This window comes from Macaca thibetana, chromosome 11 (assembly GCF_024542745.1).
Source record: "Macaca thibetana thibetana isolate TM-01 chromosome 11, ASM2454274v1, whole genome shotgun sequence".
Taxonomy (NCBI): domain Eukaryota; kingdom Metazoa; phylum Chordata; class Mammalia; order Primates; family Cercopithecidae; genus Macaca; species Macaca thibetana.
In genome coordinates, this window is record NC_065588.1 from 68,580,303 (window position 1) to 68,605,038 (window position 24,736).

Below are 24,736 nucleotides of genomic sequence, written 5' to 3' on the forward strand. Positions count from 1 at the left end.
CTTTATGTGAACAGTTCTGGTAGAGTAGTGGGAACGAAAGCCTTGTTGAAATGCGTTCAAGGAAGACTAGAAAAAGGGAGTATAAATAGGTGAAAGCCCTACTTACACTGATAGTCTCAGGTTGTAAATATTCTCAGATGTGTTTTGGTTTGGCTGTTAACTGACGTGTTCACCTTGGCTATACAGGAAACTCTTTCGAGGAGCATTATCTGGAAACCATAGCTGGAGGAACTGTGATCAAGAAAGCATAGATTGGTGATGTGGAAGATAAAGGGGGATATTTGGGGAATTATGCCTTTGAAAAGGCAAGAGGAGATTAAATGTGAAGAGCTTAGCCTTGGATAGGAGCTTAGTCAGTTCATCCTTTGTAATGGGAGGGAAGAGAGGGCACATTGTTGTATTTCTCACATTGTATTTTTGTTGTTAATTTATTTGTTTGTTTTTCCACATATTATGAACCTCTTAAGAGCAGTAAGTATAAATGTCTTATTCATTGTACGGTAGGAATTTTACTGTTCTATTTCTATTCCCTAGTACAATGTCTGGTGCACAGCAGGTACACAATAAAGGTTTGAATGAGCAAATGAAGACACTGTGCTAAACATGTATATGTTTTATCTTCTTGCTTAAATTGGATCATTTCCGTCAAATCTTGACAACTAGATTAATTTAATTGTGTTTCTCTTGTCTGGGTGTACAGATAGCTTGACTAACTGGTAAGATTGATTGATAGGAATGGCTGTGTTTCCGCCAAAAACAGGGAAGCGTCCTGAGTAAAACCAGTGACATTTGCTGTATCATTTTAGAGTAGTTCCAGTTATGGTTTTAACATGAATCTACTAGATACTTTATGTAGAATCTTTTGAAAGCTATCCATTCTTCCCCAGTATCCATTTTACATTTATATTTTACCATTCATATGGCAGGTATCATTATCTGTGGTCACAATGTAACTTAATAAATGAGAAGGTCTTTGAGAATGGTGATTGCATCTTCATTGCTTTTTATCTCAATAATGCATGCCTTCGTCATTGCTAAATTACATATGCTTAGTCCAGGCCCTGATACAAGGTGGGTGCCAAATAAATATTTGTTGAATGAATGAATGCACAATTAATGAAAACTGTCTCTTGTGAATGTTGTTGGTGCATAGACAGACTAGATCCCTTTTCCTGTTTGGTATGCATATCTTCTAGCTCCCACTGCTTTGCTCCTAACAGCTCACACAGGACATCTTCTCCAAAGGACTATCTCTGGCCAGTGAGACCTGCATCATCAAGATGCTCAAGAACCAGAAGTGCCTGGGGTTTTATGTCTTCCCCTTGGTAACCAGTAGCCAATGACAAGGTGCAAGAGTATGGATGTCTAGTTCTCTTGCCCCAAGGCAGTGTGAACTCACCAGTGTAATTCACACTCCAGAGCTCCTGTGGATCAGGCTGAGTCCAGGACTTCACCTGAAATTGCAACCTTACTTGGTTTATTATACTCCATCTTCTTGCTTCCCCCATTCTCCTGTAAGTTTCTCCTTAGAGCACTTCTTTATTAAATCACTTGTACATTCATCTTTTTTTAAAGGTCTGCTTCCTAGGAACTTTACCTCAGATATTGCATATTTATTCACAGTTATTGTCAGGGGTAGGGGATCCTAACCACTGCCTTCTTAAGAGTGTCAAGTTCTGCTGTTGCAGGTAGTCTTCCTGATAGTTTTTGGTTTTTTAATACTGCCAGCCCAAAATGTTGGTGACTGTAGACTAAATTTGATGTTTTATTTAGTTGTTGGTAGGAAAGTGGCTTCACAATTTCAGTAAATAATTGTTATAGAATTTAGTAAATAACTTAGTGCATTACAAGTCTTTCGAACATACAGTCAGAATGTGTTTTCCTTGACTTTATACTCTTTTTAATTACACACATTTCTGTTCTCTCTCCTTAGGCAGAGATAATAGTTAATCATATAATCAATTTTTATTATAAATCATAATAAATGATGTAAAACATGTACAGCTTTTTTTTTAATTGAATGTAAATATTTAATGAGTACAACTTTCTTTTTTTATTGAATGTAAGTATTCACTTCTGTATACTGAGTAAACACTTTTTTTTAGGTATTTGAAAATACCACAAATTCCCTTATCTGTAAAATGGGATTGGAAGTAATGTGTTTTAGAACTGAAAGCATTTTAGCAGCCAGCTGGTGGCCAACACTTTCATTTTATAAATGAGAACATTTGAGACCCAAAGAAATTAACTAATTTGTTCAATATCACCCACCTTGGTTAGTGGCGGAGTAGGACTAAAATCCATTTCCCAAGCCACTGTACTCTCAACTGCTCCACAAAATACATATTTCTTATTCATAGAATTGATATGAGGATTAGGGACCACATCTGTGAAAAATAGATTTAGCCTTTGGAAAGAAAGATGCTAGATAGCTTTATGAAAGCTTTATGAAAACTAATCTCATTTTAACCTTTTCTATACAATTGTTAGTTTTGTTCAGTTTTACGTTACTTGCTTTAGGCTTTTTTTTTTTTTTTTTTTTTTTTTTTTTTTTTTTTTTTGGCCAAGGACTAGATAATATACAATGCTTGCTTTAAAAATCAATATTAAGTATCTGGATTGTGTTAGAAATATGAATTACTCTGAGTTTGAAGCCAGGAGCAGTTGCAGACAGCCTTCCAGAATGGTGATTGCTTATATACATGAAAACTTTTCTATCCTTACTTTGCATATTGGGAATAAATACAGTTGATTCCAAAGAAAAAAAGGAAGCATAAATTACAGATATATATTCTCAGTCTGGTAATACTTCGGAAGCTTGATATAACCTGTCTTTAACAAACCATGAATTTTTTCTCCTGCCAAGCCACCATATCCTGGCTACTTTCAGCATAGTCAGGGTCCCATTATACTAATCCACTGTACCTTCCTATCTCTAGCAAGCACATGTAAGTGATAACGTTGAATATTTATTTTGATGCAAAGTGTGTAAATCTTCTCAATGTCATCTTGTAAAGCGAGGAAATTGTGACTTGCTCTACTTGGTTACTTCAATGACTCCAATTGTTTAAGTTTGGTCCTTTCAGCCCCAGTGTGCTTTGATGTAGCATATGAACAAGAATCCTGCTTAAATTTTGTAGTATTCTAAGTGATTTGTGTAGATTTGTATTTGCAGGGAAGATAAAACTCAAGTGCTAAAAGGCTAAAGTAACTTTTATATATATTTTTAATTAGGTACGATTATATGCAAGACCTGATGCTATCAGAAGAGGATCCGGGGACTATGCTCTCCATATAACAAAGAGATTAATAGAATTTTATGAAGACTACTTTAAAGTGCCCTATTCCTTGCCAAAACTGGGTAAGAATTTTCTTGGTTATTTTATTGGAAGGGCTCCTTGAAAGTGGAATTTCTTCTTCATGTGTTTATTTGGGCCATCCAGAAGCGTGAACATTCTGAGATTTATATTTTTAGAGAAGATAAGCATAAAAAAATTTCTTTTGAAGAGGTAAAATAAGATTTAGTGTTTCTGGAGTCTTGCCAAGAAGTGCTCATAGGAATTAAGAAGGCATTATGTTAGTTTAGGATTCCAAAAGACAAGCCAAATAGCTATAATTTGTTGAATATGTACTATAGAGGGGTGCTTGCCAACATCATATTTAATCAGTAAAACTACCATGGGGGTAGGTACAACTAGAACATTTTCCATATAAGGGAGTTGAGACCCAGGGAATTTTCCATTCATCTAGACAGCCAGTAAGTGAAGGGGTTGGGATTTCAAACTAGGTCTTGATGACTCCCCAAACAACTCACTATTTTATCTGGAGAAGACATTCATTGATTTGTTTCTCTTTCCAAATTTTCACATGTCAGACCTCGATGTATGTTATCCCTTAGATTATTTTTGTTCAGTCATATATCTAGTATACTGTTATAGTAAATAGAATACAAATAAAAGAGAAGAGAAACTTGGTAATAATGGAGATTGTATTCTGTGTGAATGTTCTTATATTTCTTCCTTTTACAAAGAGAATGCACTCAGTTATTGTCAGTCAAATGCATAAATGAATTGATTGGTTATCTGAATTTCAATGAGGCTGCTGTTTTTGCCAGGGAGTGAACAATACTTTCCAGGAAGTTAGAAGGGTACCTACATGCATTAGAAATGTGGAAGTTATTTTTCCTTCCCAGAAAACCTGTTTTGAAATATTACATCACAACAGTCCTTTGTTCCCCTCTCATCTCTCCTCTTCCCTTATCTTTCCCAAGAGCATTTTTGATCAAATTCCACATTAAAGGTATTTCTCATTGGCAAGAATAAAGTGCTTACTTGATCAAAAGTTTTTGTGTTTGAACCACAGGTTCCCCTCCCTGGAGAACTGGGCCGCTTTCTTTAAAGTACTTGCCTGCTGTGTAGCTTTATTGGTCTTGCAATGAGTAGTTAGTTCAGAAAGTTAAGAGAATAGTTGATATTGTTATCAATGGGTGTGACATACAATTTTTATGAGTGATATTACAAAATTCTGAGATCTTTTTGAAATATGTGCTTTTAGAATTCATAGGCAAAATTTTATTTTAAACAGGATCAATGTTTTGTTTTGTTCTGTTTTCCTTCTCTTTTCTCCCTGTATATCAACTTCCCTGTTAGAACCTGTTACACTGAAATCTCCCTGGTGGTCACCCAAGGCAGAAAGGAATACTTGACCTCATTTGCATGGAAGGTGGCACTGTTATCTACTCCAGGTATAACTGGCTGGGAACTTCCCAGCTTGACCCTAATGTAAAATTCACAAGTGCTTATATTGCAAGTTCAGCAAGAGAAATGAAATGTGGATCTTTATTTGTCCCCTTCAGACCAGTAATTAGCAGAGGAACTCAATGTATAACGTCAGGGGGTTCCATGTAACCGTCAGCTTGCGCAGGAAGCATTTCTGTTCCTCTGTTTCACTCACAATTGAACCATGCAGCCTTTCATCTGTAGAAAAGAGCTTTGTTCGCCATTACCACTACTTGTTAAGCTACCTTATGGTGTATATAATTGAATGACTTGACTTATCCCAGCATATTTCCTTTTATGTATCTAGGGGAGTTACCATAGCCCATAGTGCTTTGTAAAATTTCTCTTAAAGTTCTACTTATTTTATATATCTACAGATATTTAGATCTATGTTAATGGATTTATAAATATGCTTTGTAAATACCCCTTACATAAAAACCCATAAGCACATATGCATTTTGACAAGTGCCTACTTTCCATTATACATTATGAATCATATTTTAAATAAATTCTATGGAAACCAGTTTAGTCTTTGTTGGTGATGCATATGGATGTATCCTAGATATCAGCTGAGGCTGCCTTGACCCTTCATATCTAAGATGGTTTTTGAGACCTATTCAACTCTTTCTGCATGCCCTAATTTGTTCTATAAGCATTTATTGATTGCCTACCATGGACATTTTTCTATGGGAAGCAGATATACCAGTGAATGAAAAAGGCAAAATTCTTCTCTCTTCTGGGGCTTACATTCTTTTAGATGAATATAGACATTAAAGCAATTAGTAACATTTATAGCATATCAGATTGGAGATGCATGCCATTAAAAATAAAGCTAGAACAGAGGGACAGGAAGCATGGGGGACAGATGGGACATGGGAAAGGGGATGAGTTTTTAAAATGGGCAATCATGGAAGGCTTCATTGGGAAGATGGCTTTTAAGTGAAGGACTAAACTCAGCAGATACCATGGGGCAAAAACTACAGGCAGGGGGAAAAAAGTGCCTAGATATTGAGGTAAAGTTTTCCTGGTATTTTTGAGGAACAACAAAGATGCAAGTGTGACAGGAGCAGAGTGAGTAAAGGGGTGAGAAGTAGATGATATGGTCAAGGAGGAATGGGTAGGTGGCAGGTCATGGACCACCAGCAGGCTGTAGCTCCCTCCCTCCCTTCCTCCCTCCCTCCCTCCCTCCCTCCCTCCCTCCCTCCCTTCCTTCCTTCCTTCCTTCCTTCCTTCCTTCCTTCCTTCCTTCCTTCCTTCCTTCCTTCCTTCCTTCCTTCCCTCCTCCTTCCCTCCCTCTCCTCCCTCTCTCTCCTCTTTCTTTCTTTCTTTCTTTTTCTTTCTTTCTTTCTTTCTTTTTCTTTCTTTCTTTCTTTCTTTCTTTCTTTCTTTTCTTTCTTTCTTTTCTTTCTTTTCTTTCTTTCTTTTTCTTTCTTTCTTTCTTTCTTTCTTTCTTTCTTTCTTTCTTTCTTTCTTTCTTTCTTTCTTTTTCTTTCTTTCTCTCTCTCTCTCTCTCTTTCTTCTTTATTGTTTTGTGAGATGGAAATCTATGGGTCTGTTTTAAGCAGAGGCATTATATAATAATCTGATTAATGTTGTAAAGGGTCATTCTGTGGCTAAAATGAGAATACACTGTAGGGCAATGATTCTCAATTGTGGGACAACTTTGTCCCTCAGATGCATTTGGTAATATCTGGAGACATTTTTGTTTATTACAACTTGGGAGGTGGGTACAGTGTGTGCTACTAGCAGTTAGTTGGTAGAGGCCCGGTGGATACTGCTAACCATCCTACAATGCACCGAATAGCTCTTCACAACAAAGAGTTATTTAACCCAAAATATCAATACTACCAATGTTGAAAGAACCTGCTGTAAGAGGACATGACAGAGGCGTGACAACTAGCTAAGAGGCTATAGCAAAATTCAGACAAAATATGATGGCTGCTTGGATGAGGATGTTAACAGTTAGAGGTCAGAAGTGGTGCCATTCTGGATATATATTGTAAGTAGATACAAAAGCTTTTAATAGTGAATGGAATATGGGATTGTAAGAGAAAGAGAGGCATCTAGGGCAATTCCAAGGCTTTTGGCTTGAGAACTAGGAGAGTGGAAGTACCTTTTACTGAGACAGAAAGACTGTGGAAGGTGGTAATTTTTGAGACTGACATGTCTATTTAACATTTAGGTAGCACTTTTATGTCTTTAAGAAATCCAGGAATTTGGGTGAGTAATCTGACTAGAGATGTACATTTGCCAGCATATTATGTTGTGTAAAGCTGTGAAGCTGAATGGGACTACCACAGCAGTGAAGGCAGATAGAAAGAAAATAGGAGCAAGAGGGCACTGGTCCCATGTTCAGAGGCTGAAGACTCCTAGGAGTCAGAAATGATGACTGAGCGGCAGCATATGGTTGATGTTAAGGGAACCAGGTGTTTGTAGTGTCGGGAACATCAAGTGGAGAAAGTATTTCAAAGAGTAAGTAATACTTTGCATATTGGGAATAAAGACAGTTAATTCCAAAGAAAAAAAAGGAAGCATAACTTATAGATATATATTCTCAGTCTGGTAATATATTCACAGATTTTTTGTGGTTCCTCAAAATCACACACATCTAACTTGTGTTAAATCAAGTTAGATGAGGTCTCAGAATTAACCATTCATTGATGCTAGCAATATGAAGGTCACCGGTGACCTTGACAAAAGCAGTTCTAGAATACAGACTTGACAGGTGTGCTTAAAAGCAAATGGGCATGGGGTTGGGGAAGGGAGAGAGTGACTAGAAGCAGTGAGTGAAGATCATCTGTTTGCATTTCTAAAAATGTTCAGTAGGGAGGGTTCTGGGAATGGAGGGTGAGGGAGACGGACCTGTGGTATAACAATATTAACAATACCCACCTCTGAAGAAGAGCTGTTTCTGCTGAAGTGATGGCATTCTTACGTCACAAATAAATCATGTCAATGGAGGTGTGGAATTTGCCTCTTTCATTGGTTTGCATTAGAAAACCAAAAATTGAAATAAATAAATAAATAGGAAGACTCTCCACCAGTTGGCCTGACTTTACCGAAACTTTGGAGGGAATGTTTGTCTGTGTGAATTTCAGGGTGTTACACTGCAAACCAGACAAACAAGAAAGTACAAACAAAGTCTTAAAACTTAGTATTGGATCCTTCTTCTCTCAAAAGTCGTTTTGCTGTTCTGTCATAAACTCTACAATACATTCTTTCTTCCCGAATTCGTTTTTATTTCTGATGTGGAATTAGTTTAAATTTCTCCACTGTGGCCTCATCTCATGCTAGTTCATCTCTAAGGATTTGAGTTTCCACCTCAAGTAGTTTATCAGGATAGTTCCCTAAGAGGAATTCTGATTCTTGCTGTTAGGATAATATCTGATTCTTGCTGTTAGGATAATAATTTATTCTCTTTGTTACATAAAGGCTCTCCTTTATCATTGATAAGCCAAAATAAGTAACCAGAGCACACTATGTGAAAATTTGTTTTTAAATCTCTAACTGAGGTAATTAAAACTAAGGTTTGCAGAGATTTTCTATTTCTTGGTATTAAATTGTAATAAGAGGTATAGCACCTACTTAATACAATACAGCAATCCTTTCTATATCTATGCACCGTATTTTCATAAGAACTGTCAAAGGCATGGAGTGTTACTTTAAAAGAAAGTTGTAGACATATAAAAGAATTGTTATCTTTTTTATATCTCAAAAGCATATCGATAAAATGACAACTATTTGTGTTTATGAAATGTGAGCCACTTTTAAGGGCTTTGACCATTCTAACCCATTGAATCTTTTTTTTTTTTTTTTTTTTTTTTTTTTTGAGATGGAGTCTGGCTTTGTTGCCCAGGCTAGAGTGCAATGGCATGATCTTGTCTCACTACAACCTCTGCCTTCCGGGTTCAAGTGATTCTCCTGTCTCAGCCTACCCTGTAGCGGGGACTATAGGTGTGTGCCACCACACCCAGCTAATTTTTGTATTTTTAGTAGAGATGGGGTTTCACTATGTTGGTCAGACTGGTGTTGAACTCCTGACCTCAGGTGAGCCACTGTGCCTGGCCCCCCATTTAATCTTTATTTCAGCTTTTTCTGGTAATTCCTTTTTTTTTTTTTTTCATTTTCCAGATGAGGAAATTTAGGCACTCAGTGACTAAGTAATATGTTTTGATCACACAGCAGTAAACGTAGATTTGAAATTCAAACCCAGGCTGTCTGGCTCCAAAATCTTGGGATTCTGCTGAAATGGATTCCAGAAATTTAAATAATTCAGAGATTAAAATATAGGTTGCCTTATACACTCAATGATTTGATTGTTAGAGGAATGATATAACAGCTATTTTTGTTAATTTTTTACTGATATTTTTACTGATGGTCTTTCAAGAGAATTTGAAAACTTAAAAAAGTACATGTGTTATAACTCATAATTGTATTAACCTGAAGACATATGAGTATTGCAAATATGTTTTAATCATACGTGCAGTATAATTAATTAGACATCAGATAAAATGACTCAGGTTTATATTGTAATATTTTGTTATTCACCCTATTTAGACTTCAGTTAATGACAATGTTCAGTTTCCTTTTACTACTACTCTGTAATTTGTAAATCAATGTTTCAAAAAGGAGTTTGATTGCTTTTTTTCAAGACACCATGCTTTTATGAAGAATTCAGTACTTATTTGGAACAGTGCTATGATTGTAGAGGGAGCTCAGGTGTTTTGTAACTAGAATTTCTGCCCTCAAGGAGATTGTGGTTTTGTTGAGAGAATGCAATATTTACAGAAATGAATGAATTAAAGACTCACAAAATATAGAATATAATCAAGCACCAACATTTTGTAGAGTAAATATTTAGTATTATGCTAAAAGAGTGGGATCGTTGTACAATGCTGTAGGAATAAAATACACATAAAGAGAAGTCTTATTTTTACTTCATGCTGGACCAAAAAATACATGAATTTAATTGGAGAAGAAACGAGAGAAGAGGCCATTTTGAGAATTGTGTAGTAGGAAAGTCCATGAATACCCTAGGATCTATGTATCATGCTGATGAAGTCAACATTTTTCCATAACAGAATAGATAAATTATGGGATAAATTACCCTATTGAAGTTCACAAATAAGAGGCTAGCTTACATGATTCATTTTTGCTTAAAATATAATAAATATATATTTTTATTGTGATGATGGTGATTGTAATGATGATGATAATTTACTACTTGCAAATACTAAAGCTTTTTCATCACACATTTGTATTATTAAATTTATATAAAATATTTATAATGATTCTGGACATTTTATCCTCTGTGGTTATGTGTTTTTGTCTTTAGTGGATATGTTTGCAGTTTTTAATTTGAGGTTACGCTTATATAATACTATCTTGATCTTTATCAAATATCTCATAGTTTGAACCTTTTCTTATGTTTTTTAAAGTATGACTTTTCTTGCCTTGTCTTTGATTAGGTAAATACTCAGTTACTATGTATGTGTTTTGTTACTAGCCTAAAGTAATACAGCCTTTTAAAATAAAATCTCTGAGGTTTCTTTATATAGTTTGGTAGTTTGGTCTAATTTTATGTAATGTGAATTAACTCTCAAAATGTTTCCTTCATTGCTTGGTAGATCTTCCTCTATCCCTTTATTTCTCTGCATGTGAGATGGGTCTCCTGAATACAGTACACTGATGGGTCTTGACTCTTTATCCAATTTGCCAGCCTGTGTCTTTTAATTGGAGCATTTAGCCCATTTACATTTCAGGTTAATATTGTTATGTGTGATTTTGATCCTGTCCTTATGATGTTAGCTGGTGATTTTGCTTGTTAGTTGATGCAGCTTCTTCCTAGCATCGATGATCTTTACATTTCAGCATGTTTTCACAGTGGCTGGTACCAGTTGTTCCTTTCCATGTTTAGTGCTTCCTTCAGGAGCTCTTGTAGGGCACGTCTGGTGGTGACAAAAATCTCTCAGCATTTGCTTGTCTGTAAAGGATTTTATTTCTCCTTCACTTATTAAACTTAGTTTGGCTGGATATGAAATTCTGGTTTTAAAATTCCTTCCTTTAAGAATGTTGAGGCCGGGCGCGGTGGCTCAAGCCTGTAATCCCAGCACTTTGGGAGGCCGAGACGGGCGGATCACGAGGTCGGGAGATCGAGACCATCCTGGTTAACACGGTGAAACCCCGTCTCTACTAAAAAATACAAAAAACTAGCCGGGTGAGGTGGCGGGCGCCTGTGGTCCCGGCTGCTCGGGAGGCTGAGGCAGGAGAATGGCGTAAACCCGGGAGGCGGAGCTTGCAGTGAGCTGAGATCTGGCCACTGCACTCCAGCCTGGGTGACAGGGAGAGACTCCGTCTCAAAAAAAAAAAAAAAAAAAAAAAAAAAAAAAAAAAAAAAAAAAAAAGAATGTTGAATATTGGCCCCCACTACTCTCTTCTGGCTTGTAGAGTTTCTGCTGAGAGATCTGCTGTTAGTCTGATGGGCTTCCCTTTGTGGGTAACCCAACCTTCCTCTCTGGCTGCCCTTAATATTTTTTCCTTCATTTCAACCTTGGTGAATCTGACAATTATGTGTCTTGGAGTTGCTCTTCTTGAGGAGGATCTTTGTGGCGTTCTCTGTATTTCCTGAATTTGAATGTTGGCCTGCCTTGCTAGGTTGGGGAAGTTCTCCTGGATAATATCCTGCAGAGTGTTTTCCAACTTGGTTCCATTCTCCAAAAATAAAGGGACGGAGGAAGATCTACCAAGCAAATGGAAAATAAAAAAAGGCAGGGGTTGCAATCCTAGTCTCTGATAAAACAGACTTTAAACCAACAAAGACCAAAGAAGACAAAGAAGGCCATTACATAATGGTAAAGGAATCAATTCAACAAGAAGAGCTAACTATCCTAAATATATATGCACCCAATACAGGAGCACCCAGATTCACAGAGCAAGTCCTTAGAGACTTACAAGACTTACAAAGAGACTTAGACTTCCACACAATAATAAGGGGAGACTTTAACACCCCACTGTCAACATTGGACATATCAACGAAACAGAAAGTTAACAAAGATATCCAGGAATCGAAATCAGCTCTGCACCAAGTGGACCTAATAGACATCTACAGAACTCACCACCCAAAATCAACAGAATATACATTCTTCTCAGCACCACATCACACTTATTCCAAAATTGACCACATAGTTGAAAGTAAAGCACTCCTTACCAAATGTAAAAAGAACAGAAATTATAACAGACTGTCTCTCAGACCACAGTGCTATCAAACTAGAATTCAGGATTAAGAAACTCACTCAAAACCGCTCAACTACATGGAAACTGAACAACCTGCTCCTGAATGACTATTGGGTACATAACGAAATGAAGGCAGAAATAAAGATGTTCTTTGAAATCAATGAGAGCAAAGATACAACATACCAGAATCTCTGGGACACATTTAAAGCAGTGTGTAGAGGGGAATTTTAACACTAAATGCCCACAAGAGAAAGCAGGAAAGATCTGAAATTGACACTCTAACATCACAATTAAAAGAACTAGCGAAGCAAGAACAAACACATTCAAAAGCTAGCAGAAGGCAAGAAATAACTAAGATCAGAGCAGAACTGAAGGAGTTAGAGACACAGAAAACCCTTCAAAAACTCAATGAATGCAGGAGCTAGTTTTTTGAAAAGATCAGCAAAATTGATAGACCACTAGTAAGACTAATAAAGAAGAAAAGAGAGAAGAATCAAATAGATGCAATAAAAAATGATAAAGGGGATATCACCTCTGACCCCACAGAAATACAAACTACCATCAGAGAATACTATAAACACCTCTACGCAAATAAACTGGAAAACCTAGAAGAAGTGGATAAATCCCTCTCTCCCAAGACTAAACCAGGAAGAAGTTGAATCCCTGAATAGATCAATAACAGGCTCTGAAATTGAGGCACCAATTAATAGCCTAGCAACCAGAAAAAGTCCTGGACCAGATGGATTCACAGCCAAATTCTACCAGAGGTACAAGGAAGAGCTGGTATCATTCCTTCTGAAACTATTCCAATCAATCGAAAAAGAGGAAATCCTCCCTAACTCACTTTATGAGGCCAACATCATCCTGATACCAAAGCCTGGCAGAGACACAACAAAAAAAGAGAATTTTAGACCAATATCCCTGATGAACATCGATGCAAAAATCCTCAATAAAATACTGACAAACCGAATCCAGCAGCACATCAAAAAGCTTATCCACCATGATGAAGTGGGCTTCATCCCTGGGATGCAAGGCTGGTTCAACATACACAAATCGATAAATGTAATCCAGCATATAAACAGAACCAAAGACAAAAACCACATGATTATCTCAATAGATGCAGAAAAGGCCTTTGACAAAATTCAACAGCCCTTCATGCTAAAAACTCTCAATAAATTTGGTATTGATGGAACATATCTCAAAATAATAAGAGCTATGTATGACAAACCCACAGCCAATATCATACTGAATGGGCAAAAACTGTAAGCATTCCCTTTGAAAACTGGCACAAGACAGGGATGCCCTCTCTCACCACTCCTATTCAACATAGTGTTGGAAGTTCTAGCCAGGGCAGTCAGACAGGAGAAAGAATTAAAGGGTATTCAATTAGCAAAAGAAGAAGTCAAATTGTCCCTGTTTGCAGATGACATGATTGTATATTTAGAAAACCCCATCATGTCAGCCCCAAATCTCCTTAAGCTGATAAGCAAATTCAGCAAAGTCTCAGGATACAAAAATCAATGTGCAAAAATCACAAGCATTCTGATTCACCAATAACAGACAGAGAGCCAAATCATGAGTGAACTCCCATTCACAATTGCTTCAAAGAGAATAAAATACCTAGGAATCCAACGTACAAGGGATGTGAAGGACCTCTTCAAGGAGACCTACAAACCACTGCTCAGTGAAATAAAAGAGGACACAAACAAATGGAAGAACATTCCATGCTCATGGATAGGAAGAATCAATATCGTGAAAATGGCCATAATGCCCAAGGTAATTTATAGACTCAATGCCATCCCCATTAAGCTACCAATGAGTTTCTTCACAGAATTGGAAAAAACTGCTTTAAAGGTCATATGGAACCAAAAAAGAGCCCGCATTGCCAAGACAATCCTAAGCCAAAAGAACAAAGCTGGAGGCATCACATTACCTGACTTCAAACTATGCTACAAGGATACAGTAACCAAAACAGCATGGGACTGCTACCAAAACAGAGATATAGACCAATGGAACAGAACAGAGCCCCCAGAAATAATACCACACATCTACAACCATGTGATCTTTGACAAACCTGACAAAAACAAGAAACGGGGAAAGGATTCCCTATTTAATAAATAGTGCTGGGAAAACTGGCTAGCCCTAAGTAGAAAGCTGAAACTGGATCCCTTCCTTACACCTTATACAAAAATTAATTCAAGATGGATTAGAGACTTAAATGTTAGACCTAAAACCATAAAAACCCTAGAAGAAATCCTAGGCAATACCATTCAGTACATAGGCATGGGCAAGGACTTCATGTCTAAAACACCAAAAGCAATAGCAACAAAAGCCAAAATAGACAAATGGGATCTCATTAAACTAAAGAGCTTCTGCACAGCAAAAGACACTACCATCAGAGTGCACAGGCAACCTAAAGAATGGGAGAAAATTTTTGCAATCTACTCATCTGACAAAGGGTTAGTATCCAGAACCTACAAAGAACCCAAACAAATTTACAAGAGAAAAACAAACAACTACAAGAAAAAGTGGGCGAAGGATATGAGCAGACACTTCTCAAAAGAAGACATTTGTGTAGCCAATAGACACATGAAAAAATGCTCATCATCACTGGTCATTAGAGAAATGCAAATCAAAACCACAATGAGATACCATCTCACACCAGTTAGAATGACAATCATTGAAAAATCAGGAAACAACAGGTGCTGGGGAGGATGTGGAGAAATAGGAACACTCTTACTCTGTTGGTGGCACTGTAAACTAGTTCAACCATTGTGGAAGACAGTGTGGCGATGCCTCAGGGATCTAGAACTAGAAATACCATTTGACCCAGCCATCCCATTACTGGGTATATACCCAAAGGATTATAAATCATGCTGCTATGAAGACACAATCACATGTATGTTTATTGCGGCACTATTCACAATAGCAAAGACTTGGAACCAACTGAAATGTCCGTCAATGGCAGACTGGATTAAGAAAATGTGGCACATATACACCATGGAATACTGTACAGCCATAAAAAAAGATGAGTTCGTGTCCTTTGCAGGGACATGGATGCAGCTGGAAACCGTCATTCTCAGCAAACTATCACAAGAACAGAAAACTAAACACAGCATGTTTTCACTCATAGATGGGAATTGAACAATGAGATCACTTGGACAGAGGAAGAGGATAATCACACACTGGGGTCCATTGTGGAGTCGGGGGAGAGAGGAGGGATAGCATTAGGAGATATACCTGATATAAATGATGAGTTAATGGGTGCAGCATACCAACATGGCACATGTATTCATATGTAACAAACCTTCACGTTGTGCACATATACCCTAGAACTTAAAGTATAATAATAATAAAAAAATAAATATAAAAAGTTTCCTTCAACAAGAGCTCTTCAAAATATTTGGAAGATCTTATACTCAGCTATTGTATGGTTTCTTGGTGGAAACTAACCTAAGGATCTCTCTGTGGGTTAGCATGATTAGTTCCTTTCTGGAGACTTATCTAAGGCGGTAGTTTGCTTTCTAAGTTAGCAAGTACCATAGAGAAATAAGTTTCTTCAAGGAACTAACCTTTTCCCCCATCTTGAAAATCAAATACCCAGTAATGGGATGGTTGGGTCATATGGTACATCTAGTTCTAGATCCTTGAGGAATCGCCATACTGTTTTCCATAATGGTTGAACTAGTTTACAATCCCACCAACAGTGTAAAAGTGTTCCTATTTCTCCACATCCTCTCCAGCACCTGTTGTTTCCTAACTTTTTAATGATCACCATTCTAACTGGTGTGAGATGGTATCTCATTGTGGTTTTGATTTGCATTTCTCTGATGGCCAGTGATGATGAGCATTTTTTCATGTGCCTGTTGGCTGTATGAATGTCTTCTTTTGAGAAATATCTGTTCATATCCTTTGCCCACTTTTTGATGGGGTTGTTTGTTTTTTTCTTGTAAATTTGTTTGAGTTCTTTGTAGGTTCTGGATATTAGCCCTTTGTCAGATGAGTAGATTGCAAAAATTTTCTCCCATTCTGTAGGTTGCCTGTTCACTTTGATGGTAGTTTCTTTTGCTGTGCAGAAGCTCTTTAGTTTAATGAGATCCCATTTGTCAATTTTGGCTTTTGCTGCCGTTGCTTTTGGTGTTTTAGACATGAAGTCTTTGCCCATGCCTATGTCCTGAATGGTACTACCTAGGTTTTCCTCTAGGGTTTTTATGGTATTAGGTCTAACATTTAAGTCTCTAATCCATCTTGAATTAATTTTCGTATAAGGAGTAAGGAAAGGATCCAGTTTCAGCTTTCTACTTATGGCTAGCCAATTTTCCCAACAACATTTATTAAATAGGGAATCTTTTCCCCATTTCTTGTTTCTCTCAGGTTTGTCAAAGATCAGCTGGCTGTAGATGTGTGGTATTATTTCTGAGGACTCTGTTCTGTTCCATTGGTCTATATCTCTGTTTTGGTACCAGTACCATGCTGTTTTGGTTACTGTATCCTTGTAGTATAGTTTGAAGTCAGGTAGTGTGATGCCTCCAGCTTTGTTCTTTTGACTTAGGATTGTCTTGGAGATGCGGGCTCTTTTTTGGTTCCATATGAACTTTAAAGCAGTTTTTTCCAATTCTGTGAAGAAACTCATTGGTAGCTTGATGGGGATGGCATTGAATCTATAATTTACCTTGGGCAGTATGGCCATTTTCACAATATTGATTCTTCCTATCCATGAGCACGGAATGTTCTTCCATTTGTTTGTGTCCTCTTTTATTTCACTGAGCAGTGGTTTGTAGGTCTCCTTGAAGAGGTCCTTTACATCCCTTGTAAGTTGGATTCCTAGAACTAGATGTACCATATGACCCAGCCATCCCATTACTGGGTATATACCCAAAAGATTATAAATCATGCTGCTATAAAGACACATGCACACGTATGTTTATTGCAGCACTATTCACAATAGCAAAGACTTGGAATCAACCCAAATGTCCATCGGTGACAGACTGCATTAAGAAATGTGGCACATATACACCATGGAATACTATGCAGCCATAAAAAAGGATGAGTTTGTGTCCTTTGTAGGGACATGGATGCAGCTGGAAACCATCATTCTTAGCAAACTATCACAAGAACAGAAAACCAAACACTGCATGTTCTCACTCATAGGTGGGAACTGAACAATGAGATCACTTGGACTCAGGAAGGGGAACATCACACACCGGGGCCTATCATGGGGAGGGGGGAGGGGGGAGGGATTGCATTGGGAGTTATACCTGATGTAAATGACGAGTTGATGGGTGCTGACGAGTTGATGGTTGCAGCACACCAACATGGCACAAGTATACATATGTAACAAACCTGCACGTTATGCACATGTACCCTAGAACTCAAAGTATAATAATAAAAAAAAAAAGGAAAAAAAAAAATAAAACAATGAAAGTTTAAAAAAAAAAAAAGAAAATCAAATAAATGTTTTCTCCCTATTTTATGTAGGTAATTTAATTCTGAAAAACCCTTCATAAGTTTATTTTCTCATAAACCAAAATACCAGTTATCATTTTTTTCAGTGGGAAATATTTTTATGTGTTTCTCACCCCCACTCAGATAACCACTTGTGCTAAAACAACACCAAATTATATTAAAATGGACACAGTTATTTCAATATTTAATAGTTATTTTAACGTAATTTAACAAGGCCTTTTATCCCTTCATTAATTATTCTATAATATGGCCATTTAACTGTTCTTGTTAAGCTATTTTGCAGCTATTACATGCTGTATACATTAAAGATTATAATAAAAAACAAAATATATATAGGATACTTAATGTTTATGATATTCAACCACTAATGCAAAAAAGAGAAATAAGCACAACAGTAAGGATGAAAGAAATCAATGAAAATAATGCATTTTAGTGAGAATAATGCATGAGATTATTACTTCCCTAAACTAATGCAATACAAACCAACATACAACTGAATTAATTGAACCAGCATTTATTGAGTAGTCACTATGTACATTGTGCTCAGCAATGATAGTAAGTGGCATCTTCTCCTAGAAGCCTAAAATCTAGTTGAGAGTTTTTTTTTTTAATTATTTTGCTAGCTTGACTATATTGTTACATGTTTAATTTGTTTACTGCCCTCCTCCCCCTTTCTCTAGTTTTAAGAGTTTCAGACCTTCACAACTTTGAGTTTACTCCTAAGCATATATTCACTAATTCTAACAGGATTGTAACCTAATCAATGTATATTTTAAAGAGGCCTCCAAGGCATTGTTTTACATAATCCAACAGTGCTTTGGCCATTACAGCTTTGCCATTAGGTTAGGAAATAACCATTTTTAACGTTTTCATATTTAGTCATTGCATAAGCCTTGTTCCTTATACACCGCTGTTTCCCCTATTACTATGGGTCAACTGGCATTGCTCTAGTAATAGATACTTCCTCCTTTTGTGCACCTCATGACCCATCCTCTCTCATCTGCTCAAGGACATTGCTTCAACAATTTTTCCTTTTCTCTCCTGAATCTTCAATTTTCTCTCTTTGTTGAATTTTTCCCTATCAGCAGTAAAAATATGGTGCTATTTCTCTCAACTTAACCACACACATGCACATTCACTCCAGCTACTGACCCATTTTTTTCTCCTTCCTTGTACAGTTAGACTGCTTGAAAGGATTGTCCATCTGCACTGACTTGGATTTCCGTCTTGTCTTTTGAATGCATTTTATATCAGACTTCCCCTCAACACTATACTAAAACTTCTCAAGTTCAGTAATGCCTCCACACTGCTAAATCCAATGCTCCATTCTCAGTGTTTATCTTGAGCTATCAGTGGCATCTGACACAATTGTTCTCTCCAACTCCTTGAAACACAGTTTTTCATTTGTCTTTCAGGGCAACACTTTTTTTCCGTTTTGTTTTTCCTACCCATTGGCCACTCTAAGTCTTCTTTCCCCTGCTCTTTTGCCTTTCTAGCTGCTAAAACCACGAATGCCCCAGAACTCAGGTTGGAATCTCTTCTCTTTGCTATTTACATTGGTAGTGGCCTCCCTTGGTTACCTCATTAAGTCTTATGGCTTTTAACACCATATGCTGATACTTATGATTTCTAAATTTTCATCTCCAGCCTGGTTCTTTCTCCTTAACTCCAGACTTTTATGTTTTACTGATATCAGTGCTTAGATGCCTAATGAGTATATTAAATTGGCATGTTTAAATTTGAACCCCAGATCCTAAACCACCATCGTTTATATATAAAATCTTGGCCTTAGATACTTTTTCTGTAATGTGACACATCTGACCTATCAGCAAATCCTTTTGGCTCCACATTCTAAATGTATCCAGAAGCTGATCACTTGTCACTACTTCCATTGCTAGTACTCTCATTCCAACCACCATATCTTTTGCTTGGGGTCAACCTAATAAAATTTGAAGTTAAAGAGTTAATTTACAGAGTTTTTGTAAGGGATGTTGAGTTTACCTGGTGATGTTGTTCTGCTGTTCAAAAATTCCAATGGCTTCCCATTACTCATAAAGTCTAGGATTCTGATATGGTTTTGCTGTGTTCCCACCCAAATCTCATCTTGAATTGTGACTCCCATAATTTCCACATGTGCAAGGGACCCAGTGGGAGATAATTGAATCATGGGGGCGGTTTCCCTCGGACTGTTCTCCTGGTAGTGAATAAGCCTCACAAGATTTGATGGTTTTATATGGAGAACATCCTTTTGCTTGGTTCTCATTCTGTCTTGCCTGCAGCCATGTAAGATGTGCCTTTTGCCTTCCGCCATGATTGTGAGGCCTCCCCAGCCATGTGGAACTGTGAGTTCATTAAACCTCTTTTTCTTTATAAATTACCAGTCTCAGGTATGTCTTTATCAGCAGTGGAAAAACGGACTAACACAGTAAATGATTCTTTCTGTGGCTTGCAAGACCCTGCATGCTTGCCCCCTACCTTTACACCCTGGACCCTCTAGTCTCATTTATTTCCCTCCTACTCCCTCTCTGTTTCAGCTGCACTGCATTCCTTGCTGTTTCTCCAACAGGCCAAACCCACTACCAAGGCCTTTGTTCTTGTTCTTCCCTTAGCCTAAAACATTTTTCATTCAAATAGATGCATGGCTGAAATATCACCCTGTTTTAGTGAGGTCTTTTCGGATCCTTCTGTTATATTGCAGCCTTGCAGATCACTTCCCAAATCTCTTCCCTGATTTACTTTTCTCCATGGTATTTTTTATTATCTCACTTAACTTGTGTTTTGTTTATGTATTGTTTATTTTCTTTATTAGTTGTTTTCCACATCTCCCTTATTTCTTTACCCAAATGTAAGCTCTATGAAAACCAGTGTCTTTGCCTGTTGGTTCACTGCTCTATTCCCTCTACTGAGAGGTGTGCCTGGCCCAAAGTTGCACTCAATAAATTCTTGTTAAATGAATAATTCCTAACTTCTTCCTGTTGTAATCATTTTCACAACACAGGAGAGGAAGAGAAGGCAAAGCTTCAGCTGCTGTGTAAATAAAATAAAATATGATTTCAAAGAAATAATGGTGATGTACCTTATACATTACCAAGAAAACTCTTTTCTGTAAATAAAAATAGAAGAGATGAAGGATGACTTACCTATAGTTGCAGCTATTTTCTCATTAAGGATCCCTCTAAAGGAAATTGTTGGTGAAAAATGGATGACTTAGTACCTGGAAGAAATAATGAGCTTTTGGATTATTATCATAGCAATCCTATGGTGAGGCTATTAAAGAAGTTATGTTTTGTACCTGGAATGTTTTTGCAATTGGAAAATGAAATAAATATCTAGTTGCCTATCAGCTCTTTTCTTCCTTGTTTTTTTTAAAGAGAACATTTACTGTAGATTTGACAAACATCTATTGAATACCCTTGTGTACTAGACACTGCTCTATTAGGTAATAGAAAATCATCAATTAATAAAAATCAGCAATCCCTGTCCTCATTGGACTTATATTTTAATAAGGGAGAGAGGCAGAAAAAGTATTTATGTAGTTGTATGTAGAAAGTGATAACTGCTATAAAGAAAATACAGCAGAGAAGAAAGTGTCAGAAATGGTGGTGGTTGGGGAAGGATTACAGTTTTAAACAGGTGGGTGATCAGATAATGCGTTGCTGAAGTGGTGACAGTTGAGTCAAAATCTGAAAGAGTACGGAAACCCTAAGGAGGAGGACATCTGACTTGTGGAGTAATACCAAGGAGATCAGTGTCCCTGAATCAAAGTCAGTGAGAGCGAGATGAGGGTGAAATGAAATCTTTAAAGTAACTGTGCCAGATGGAGAAGGATCTGTTGTCTGGCTATTGAAAGATATGCTCTTTCACTTTGAGCAGAAGTATTATCCTAGTCACCTTGGGCAGCCATAACAAAATACCATAGACCGGGTGACTAAACAACAGAAGTATATTTTCTCATAGTTCTGGAGGCTAGACTAGAGCGCTGGTGGGGTCAGGCTGTGGTGAGGACTCTTTTCCTGGCTTGCAGATGGCAGCCTCCTTGCAGTGTTCTCGCATGGCAAAGAATGAGCAAGTTCTCTGGTGTATCTTGTTATGAAAGCCCTAATCCCATCATGAGGGCCCTACCCTCACGACCTTATCTAAACCTAATTACCTCCCAAGGTCCCATCTCCAAATACTATCTTATTAGGTCTTAGGGCTTCAGCATGTGCATTTTGAGGGGATACAATTCAGTACATAGCAGGCGCGATCTGGTGTGACTTACATTTTTAAAGAATCACATTGGCTGCCTCATGTAGAACAGACTTGGGGGATGGGAGCAAAGATCAAAGCAGAGAGAAGCTACTGCGTTAATCTAAGAAACAATAGTATATGGGACCAGAGTGGTAGTAATGGAGGTGGTAAGAAGGGGGCAGATTCTGGATACATTTTAAAAGGAGAATCAACAGGATTTGCTGTGTTATAATAAGATTCAAATGAAGGCTTGATGTTGGCTGTTTTCAACTGCAGTTTAGGAGACTGTGACAAGCTTGAAAAACTATGAGCTTTGTTTTGTTTTCCCATGTGGTTTGCTTGCTTGTGTAGCTATAGTAAAAAGGACCAATCTTTTTATACTTCCCTTTGTCTGTCTTGGTTATTTGAAATCAACATAGCAAGATACATAATTTGTATTTTCTGTATTTTCTAACCAGAACAGCTGTATTTAGAACAAAATAATGGTTGTAATAATCCTCTTCATGGAGTAAGTTGCTTCCTTCACTGGCTATTGGTCAATCTGGAGTTAATTATAGCCAAATAGCAATCCAAAGCCCTAGAGAAAGGGAGGAACATTTCATTAAAGTCTAGCTGGGGATTACTGCTGAAAGCAGCGCTGCCAATCAGCCAATTTTAAAAGAAAGGTGGCCATTCTCATAAACTTTAGAGCTAAAATAGCTTGTATTGAGATCAGAAGGTTTTTCAAAATAGCTTCATTTCAAGTAACTGAGACTGAGGCATAGTTATGTAAATTAGGGTTAACCATCTAAAAGTCAATTAAAGCAAAATACTATGTAAGAGAGAAATAGTCAAAATACATTTTTTCCTTTTCTTCCCAGTGTTATTTTAAGTGTTCTTTATCCAGAACTTTTCAGACCTTTCCATTGTAAAGATATTCCATGATTACTTATTGATTGATTGTCATTTCTAAGGCTTAGGAACTCTAAGTGGTTATTACAATCAGGACATCACTCCTTTACATTTTGCATTGAAGTCTTATTATCTTATCAGATAATGAAGCATAATAAAAATCTTTGCTGTAAACTGTGGGATATCTGCTTATAATTTTGTGGGGTAAGAAGCAGAGGTACTATTGTAACCTGAGTGAGATGTATTTATTTTGTGCACTTGCTTGTCTAATATAAAAGGCAAGTCCTCAGCACATCATATAAAATTCAACTTGGATGATTATTGAGAGATTATTACAAGAAAAAAGAATCTCAGAAATTTCCAGCCACTATAAAAGTGATATAATCATTTTGATAATAAATAATTTTTTATAAAATTGGCTATTTTAAAAAATCTTAAACTTATGACTGACTTTATCCCTCATGACACTGGAGGGGTTTAGGATTTGGAATGAAACATTTTGAGAGGTTTTAAATGAAAAATGTACTCCTGGCCCACCTTGTAGTCTTAAAATCTTTCATTACTGTTTTTGAGAATTTTGATGCTGCTGCTTATGTACTTTGAAATGTAAAGTAGACTGAAGTGTGAAACAAACCTTAGCCTGTAAGGGAGGTTGCAGTACACAAGCAGAGCAAATCCAATATGGTAGTCGTAAATGAAGCCTTCAGGGCATCGCTGAAGCTTTTTAAAGGGTGATTTTGAAAGAGAGAGTGAGTCTCAAATGCCATTTTTCAGTTGGAGGAATTTTAATGGTTTGTAACTTAGATTTATTCTTTATTGGCTTTATTTTTTTTTCCTTATGGGTTCTGTCTTCGTATGGTAAATAATTCACGAATGACCTAGAATGTGTCTTCGGTAGCATAGAATAGGATGTTTTTAAGGTTTTAAATTGTTTAGCTATTCTTCTTATTTTACAGACTGAAAAATATTCACTAAGCCATAAAATAATTGGTAGGTTCATAACATTTTGGATCATTTAGCTTCTTAAATACATTGAGATATACCGTGTCAATTTTTATTAGTATTAATAAAGGTAGCTGGTAAATGGTATGAAACTTGATGAGCCAAACTTCTCTAGTGGACAAAACCAACATTCCATGTCTGTAGCAGAAATTTGGGCATAATTTCTTATACCTATTGCTGTGGATTGAATTGTGTCTCCTCAAATTTTATATGTTCAAGCTCTAAAGCCTAATGTAACTGTATTGAAATAGAGGGTAACTGAGTTGTAATTAGGAGGCTTTATTAAGGCCACATTAGGTCATTAACATGGAATCCTAATGTGGTAGAACTGTTGGCTTTCTAAGAGGAAGAGAGATCTCTCTCTCTGTGTGTCTCTGCCATGTGAGGACAAAGCAAGAAGATGGCCATCTATCAGCCAGGAACAGAGTCCTCACCAGAACTTGATCATGCTGGCACCCTGATCTCACGCTTTTACCCTCCAGAACTATGAGAAAATACATTTCTGCTGTTTAAGCCACCCAGTCTATGGTATTTCGTCACATAAACCTAAGCTGACTAATATACCTGTGTAAGGCTTAGATCATTTTGCTGAGATTTGTGATGGGAATGCCAGTGAGGACATGGCCAAAATAAAGAGTATGGCAACCACATGAATTACTCAGCTCTTTCAATCACAATTCAATTTTGTCTGAATTACTTTGATAATTTCAGAAGAAATTCTTGATGTACCTCCTTAAATATCTTCTACTCTGTGTCATCCCTGCTTCTGATCTATAGTGAAAAAATATGTGATTGAAACAATTTTCATAATGTAAAGACGCTTCCATAATCAATATCACAATGATCAGCAAACTTTTCTCTGTGTAGGGCCAGAGAGAAAACATTTTCAACTGTGTAAACTATATAATCTCAGTTCAATTATGCCACTCTGCTGTTATAGCTAAGCAGCCATAGACGAAATATACATGAATGGATATGGTTGTGTTCCAATAACATCTTATTTACTAAAACAGATGGTTGGCCAGAATTGACCCATGGACCACAGTTTGCTGAACCCTGCATTACTTGATAACCCCTTTAGTTTAATAATATAAAAATTACAAATCCCTGAAAGGCATTTATTCAAGATTTATTTT

The 24,736-nt window shown here is 37.0% G+C and overlaps 1 protein-coding gene across 2 annotated transcripts in view; it reads left to right on the plus strand.

The window, feature by feature from the left end:
* The window catches only part of TRHDE (thyrotropin releasing hormone degrading enzyme), a 420,293-nt gene that overhangs the window by 102,416 nt on the left and 293,141 nt on the right, over positions 1–24,736 (plus strand). For both annotated transcript variants that reach the window (XM_050749271.1, XM_050749272.1), the window contains exon 3: positions 3,235–3,361. In XM_050749271.1, the coding sequence (XP_050605228.1) occupies positions 3,235–3,361 (127 nt within the window). The remainder of the gene's footprint in view (positions 1–3,234; positions 3,362–24,736) is intronic.